General features: G+C 38.8%; 1 protein-coding gene across 1 annotated transcript in view; it reads left to right on the top strand.

The window, feature by feature from the left end:
- The window catches only part of TRPM6 (transient receptor potential cation channel subfamily M member 6), an 82,221-nt gene that overhangs the window by 29,214 nt on the left and 46,208 nt on the right, over nt 1–6,799 (top strand). The window contains exons 12-13 of the mRNA XM_019473646.1: nt 3,363–3,497; nt 4,018–4,071. Coding sequence (XP_019329191.1) covers nt 3,363–3,497; nt 4,018–4,071 — 189 coding nt within the window. The remainder of the gene's footprint in view (nt 1–3,362; nt 3,498–4,017; nt 4,072–6,799) is intronic.

Below are 6,799 nucleotides of genomic sequence, written 5' to 3'. Positions count from 1 at the left end.
AAATCTCCCACCACAGCAGAAATTTACTGGCTAGTTGCAAGCTGTCTACCACTACCTGAAAGGAGGTTGTAGCGAGGTGGGTGTCACTCTCTTTTCCCAAGTAGCAAGCGATAGGACGAGAGGAAATGGCCTCAAGTTGTGCCAGGAGAGGTTTAGACTGGGTATTAGGAAAAATTTCTTCACCAAAAGGATTGTCAAGCACTGAAACAGTCTGCCCAGAGAAGTGGTTGAGTGACCATCCCTGGAGGTATTTAAAAGACGTGTAGATGTGGCACTTAGGGACATGGTTTAGTGGTAGACTTGGCAGTGTTAGGTTAACGGTTGGACTCGATGATCTTAAAGGTCTTTTCCAACCTCAATGATTCTTTGTTTCGATGTGTATGGGAAATAACGAATAACATGTTTCTAGTCCCCACTGCTTTGACACAGAAGATTTTAGAGAACTGTTGCATAGTACCCCCCCTTCACTTCTGGCTTTCCTAAGGTGATTATTTGTTCAGTTTTTTCATATTTCTGACAATCTTTTCTGCTCTTCCGTGTACTTTTTTCAGGTCTTAAAGTCATCTTGTGGGATAGGCAGACCAGCACTGTAACCAATATTCAAGATATGGGGCTCTCCATTGAGAGATGTAGTGAAATACTAATATTTTATACATTATTCTGTATTCATCTAAGTGTCAATCCTAGTAGTCTGTATGCCTTTTCCACTTGTTTCCAACTTATAGCCAACTTACATTCATGCTTTCAGAAGATATGTCCACTAACATTTTTTCTGAGTTAACTTCAAGACTGATGTGCAGGTAGGGTTGTTTCCCAAATGCACATTATTTCACATTTACCAATATTGAATTTCACCTTCTTTTTTGGCTGGTTAGCCCATATTATGACATTTTTCTGCACCTCTTCCCAATCAGTTTTATGATGATGACTGTTTTTGTATCATCAGCAAGTATTGTCAAGTCAGTATTCAATGTGTGGGATTTTCTTCGTCTCCCACCACTATTCATAATCTTTTTCCTTACCGTTTGATCAGTTATTAAACAATTGGAGGACCTTTTGCCTTGTGACCGCTTAATTTGTTTAGAAGTCCTTCAAGAAAGCCATCCTCAAAAGCTTTTGTGGGGATACAAACATACTGTATCAATCGAACAGTCTTATCCTCATTGTCCCTGCCAAAATTCTGGTAGAGTTCTGATTTCATTCTACAAAATAACTGCCTTGCTTCCTCTTACTCTACTGTATTTACCCATGTTGCTATTATTGCTGTTCCTTATTGTAGTTTCATTATATTTGTCCTTACAAAGTTCTAACTGTACTGATATGCCATACTTTGACAACTTGTACATTCCTTTGTCTTTTTTAACAATTGGCATACTTTCTACTGTCTTCCATTCTGCTGTTAGGTGGGCTGATTTCAGCTATACTTCAGTTCCCTGGGAACTTTTAGGTGAATACCACCTGGTCCTGACAATTTGCTACCACTTTACGGATGACTTCTATAATCTTTTCTACTGACACTTCAATTTGACACAGTTCCTCAGATTTGTCTGCCATAAAGAACAGCTTTGATGTAGGACCTTTCCTAACATGTTCTGTAGTGAGCAGTGAGGCAATGAATTAATTTACCATTTCTGCAATAGCCTTATCTCCTTGCATGTTTCTTTTATACCTTGATCATCCTCTGGCCTTACAGATTCACTGGCAGTCCCCCTACTCCCGCTCCTCTGCTTCTGATAGGTTTGAAAAAGATCTATGTACCTGTTTGTATCTATTTCAGTGCAATTGTTCAGCACCGTTTTGAATGAAAAGTCATTGGCAGATAATGAGTATGTTCTCCCCTTCAAGTAAGATGTAAAGAGCTCGTAATAAACAAGCCTTACATCTCTTGCTGCTTCGCCAAGCAAAAATTAGAATGACATATATTCCTGAAAGTTTTTCTTTTGACTAAGCAGGAAAAAAATCTTAAGTAACAATAATTTCTTCATGCATTGTAAAGAAGAAGAAAAAAAAGAAAAAAAAAGAAAATGCACAAGCACAGTTCTAAAATTTGCTTTTGACTTAGTTGCTTTCCTAATTAAAGAGGAGTACCCCTCCAACTGTTAGGGTCTGCGAGACCTGCAATTGTCGGGGTCTACAGTTTGTGCATGGTTATTGTGGTTGTGTGTTCAGATTTTGAATTAGATATTTAAGCAGCAATTTTTAGGTGATTGTCCATGCAGTCTTAGTATTCTTCTGTCTATTTAAGTGTTTTAAGGAAACATGCACAATTATGCACAGATTGTGGCCATTTCTTTTCAGACCTCTGGTCCTAAAAGTTCAGAAGGTAAAGATTGTAACCAGCTGTAGCCATGTTTCTGCTTAAATGTCAACTCAGTCGCAAATGGACTTTACAACAAAGAATGTCGTTCTGGTAGTTACCAGACGGCTGTCTAAACCTCTTTAGACACACTGCCAGTGCAAGGAATGGCTGCTCGAGGAAATGTAATACAAGAATGTCACTTTGAGATATTTCTGGAAGAAACACCAATAGTTCAGGAACAGTGCACAAGATTTCTTTTCATATGTGACAATTCTGTAACATTTATTGGTCATCTTTTAATATCACTTCCGCCAAACTTAAATATGTACATGGAAAGGACTAACTTCACGTGCCAAGCTAGGACTAGCACCTGCCCCATTTGTGTGCCAGCAGCCTCATTCTGCTCACCCCACTGCATTTTCTGTGCATTCGTGTTCTGTAGAAATTCTTGATATGGATTTATATGAACCTCATATGTCTAACTCCTTTGCTATTTTGCATGTAGAAATCCTGCTGAGCTCTGTGCAAGTGCCATGAGTAGAGTGCTTTCACTGTTTGGACACTGTTGTAGGTAGAGCTCTGCTTCATGGTGTCTTTGAGAGAGTTTATCCTAATGCAGATTCTCTCTCATATTTGAAAAGAAGTCTGCTTTAAAGAACTTCAAGTTCTATAGAGAGATCTTGAAATACAGTACCTTGAAATGGCTTTTGTCATATGTCAAAAAAGAAAGGCTTCCCTCTGCCCCCTGCATTATCATACATTAGCTTCTGAAGTGAATTAAAGAGTAGGGAAGGTATTATCAGAGTCTGGTTGTAAAGTTAGATTTGTAGAAGTCTCTACAGATGTTTGGTTTATGGAGACTCAGTTTTACTCCCCCTCTCTGTTGGATTTTTTACGCAGATGCTTCCTCCAGCATATTTTTCTTTTGTACTGTGCACTTTGAATATACATAAAGACAAATCATTGCGACAAAGAGAACCCTAGCTGTTCAGGAATGTTTTATTTATTTCCAAAAGAAGATGATAATTTTCTAAGCTTTTCCTTCATCTCTGTCCTTCTGGAGGTTGGTGCCTTGGAACAGGCAATGCTGGATGCTTTAGTGATGGACCGTGTGGATTTTGTGAAGCTCTTAATAGAGCATGGAGTGAACATGCACCGTTTTCTCACCATATCTCGTTTGGAAGAACTCTACAACACAGTGAGTATTTGAAATCCCAGTGTACAACCTTAGATAAGAATACCTAGAAAGAATACTGTTTTGCTTAAGAGATTTGATAATTAGGCCACGTTTTTATGAAGGATTTTTGGAAAAAATGAAAATTAACAGGTTTTGATAATTTTTTATTGTAATGTTGGATTTTTGGATTGGTATCCCAGCCTTTTATTTTCAATTCATTGATATGAACCAGGCGGAGTACTCACCTGAAGCTCATGAGAAATACCTTCTGATTTTAATCTGGTATGTGATACATTCTTATCTTGCTGAAAATGATATGTTGCTTAACCAAAGTGATACCAACTTCTTTCTAGAATATGTCAAGATGTAAGATAGTAGAGGTGTTGCAGATTGGTGTTGAAATGTTTTTGAAGAGATTTGTGGGGAGAGTTTGAATTGCAGTAGCTTATCCAGAAGATCTTTTAGCTACTTTCTTTTACTGTATTGATTTTCTAATGTAGAGTGACATGTTTGTTTACTGTCTTTTCTTTTCACACCACAGAAACAAGGACCATCAAATCTACTTTTGCATCACCTAGTTCGAGATGTGAAACAGGTAATAGACGTAGGAAAGGCTGGGGAGCAAAAATGGTAGCTTAGAACTTCAGTGTCCACTGGCACACTGCTATTAGGTAATACAGGGGAATTTTAGGAATAGAAGTGATGGGTTCATTACTATTCTTCTATATCTATTAAATGGTTTTATCTTAATCCCACTGATCCCCCTAAGCAATTAACTAGCACACTACTGCTGAATGCTCCCAAAGGTCCTGTACCTTAATTTCAAAGCCAAGCAGTTCGTGTAGATCAGACTGTCGTTCTCAAGTTACTAAAGTGACGTTATGACGTGATTGTACAAAAGACTTAGTGAATTAGTGCAGTAATTATGCTCATTGCTTTAAGGTTTTCTTTTTTTCCCCCAAAGCTAAAAAAGCCTTTCCTTGTTGAGCAGTAACAAGAAGATACTGTGACAAACATAATATTAACTATTCTTCTATATCTATTAAATGGTTTTATCTTAATCCCACTGATCCCCCTAAGCAATTAACTAGCACACTACTGCTGAATGCTCCCAAAGGTCCTGTACCTTAATTTCAAAGCCAAGCAGTTCGTGTAGATCAGACTGTCGTTCTCAAGTTACTAAAGTGACGTTATGACGTGATTGTACAAAAGACTTAGTGAATTAGTGCAGTAATTATGCTCATTGCTTTAAGGTTTTCTTTTTTTCCCCAAAGCTAAAAAAGCCTTTCCTTGTTGAGCAGTAACAAGAAGATACTGTGACAAAACATAATATTATTTTAATGTGCTGCATTGCCTAGGAGAACAGAAGGTGGCAGTGGATGACTACTGCATGGAGCACAGGCTCCGTTAGTAGTTTAGTGGCAGCCTTATTATTTAGCTACACAGTTAATTTATTTCGTGTTTCTGTTATCTATTGTACCTCACAGCGCTGCTTAGCTGGGAAGGGATGAGCTGTTCTTTCTGCATCTAGTCTCCACTGCAGGAGATGCCTAGATCCAAAACTAGATTAATTGCCTAATTCTTTCCAGGGTATGAATGCTAAGATAAAATAAAGTGGTAAGTCTGACTGTTTGCAGAGTTCTGTGGTCTCAAGTACTGGGATTTCTGGTATAATTTTCTTATTGTGGGTGACTTTCATGTCAATCCCATTGATGGTTCTATAGATAGGTGTAGGGTATTCTGGTCTCCATAGCAAGCTATTTTCTGTGTTTTCCCATACAGATGGACATATTTGAGGTCTAATTTATGTGATAGATCTGGAAGATAGCAGTTGAAAATTTGTTGAATTGTATTGTTGAAAATACATTGAACTTCTCCAGGCTGAGAAATTTGTCTTTCTCACTGATACTGAAGTGATTTGCTCCTTGATATGACCCCTCTCCTAAAACCCATGGCCTGGTTACATCTCAGGACACTCTGGGAATACTCCGGGTGTGATCAAAAGGGAAGCTTTTGGCACTTGAAATGGAATAGTGGAATGTAGGTAGAAAACGGGTGCACAATTTCAAAACTTTCTATGCTGTTGGGTAAGATAAACTCACTTGGGACCTGCAAACATGTCTAAACGCTGAAAAGTCTTTTTCACCTGAGCTTCTGTAAATATGCATAAGTGCTTTGTGAATGGGTTGTGTAGTTGCTGTCTTATTAAATATGGTAACACAGTAGCTAGGACAGTCACCAGAGTGATGTGACCATGGATTTCGGAGTATTTTCTCCATTAGTGTGACCAGCTTTGCTGCTGCTACATTTGAATGGAGATACATTGCAGTCTGTCCTGATAGCATAAAATATGCTTTTTAGTGCAGAGAAGTACCTACAAGTATAGGTAGTCAGAAATACTTGCCTAACTCTCAATGACAGAGCTTGCAAGCTCTATCCTGTGAGACATGCTTTTGTCCCAGAGTGCTCAGCATGTTTGTGCCTTCTGTTCCCCAGGACTGGGTGGCCTTAGCTGCCTGTACTGACTCTTGCCACTGAAGTCTATTGAAAAAAACCTCAGTCTAATGGAGAAAATGACTTTTCACAGTCTGAAAGGCATACACAGCTAGAAATACATAACGCCTCTGATCCCATCTATGTACAGGCCCATTTTTCACTTCCGAGAGTTGTGGTTTAAGGTTTTACCAATAATCTTTAAAATCTGCATGGAAGATAATCTGTTCTTCAGAGAATTTGTCACAAACCTTGTGTCTTGGAAGGACAGCGGAGGTAAACTGGGAAGCAGTGGTGCTTTAAACAGAAGTGGTGAGAGACTCAGAAGGTACAGCTAATGCATGTGCAGCTGCTGTCCTGTGGTCATGACAGTCTTGAGCCTCTACAAGAGATTACTGTACAACAGGAATTGCTCTACAACATTAAATACGTGCTTCATCCGCTTCTTTATATTTAATTCATGAACTAGTTTAGTGAGCAAATCATACCATGCTAGTTTTCTCTTGTTATGAGAAGAAGATTTTCATCAGTCTCTCTGGCTGTTGGTGATTAACCTGAAGAACCATTACCCTCGCTGTTGAATGCAGCTGGTCTTGTGAACATTGCAATATACATCTATATGTGATTTGGGTGCAGTGGACTGTAGATGTCACACTTCTCAGGCTGAAAATGTGGATGTACTTGTGTTGTCCCTCTAGGGGAGTTTCAAATGCCTAATGAATGTGTACACTTTCCTGACAGATGCAGGAGCTCTCAGTTGTACCTTCTTCCAGACTCGTCTCATAGTAGTAGGGCTCTGACATGGTTGAATGTTGCATATAATAACATCA

The sequence above is a fragment of the Aptenodytes forsteri genome, unplaced genomic scaffold (genome assembly GCF_000699145.1).
Source record: "Aptenodytes forsteri isolate BGI_AS27 unplaced genomic scaffold, ASM69914v1 Scaffold151, whole genome shotgun sequence".
NCBI lineage: Eukaryota > Metazoa > Chordata > Aves > Sphenisciformes > Spheniscidae > Aptenodytes > Aptenodytes forsteri.
This window is presented reverse-complemented; position numbering and strand designations above follow the sequence as displayed.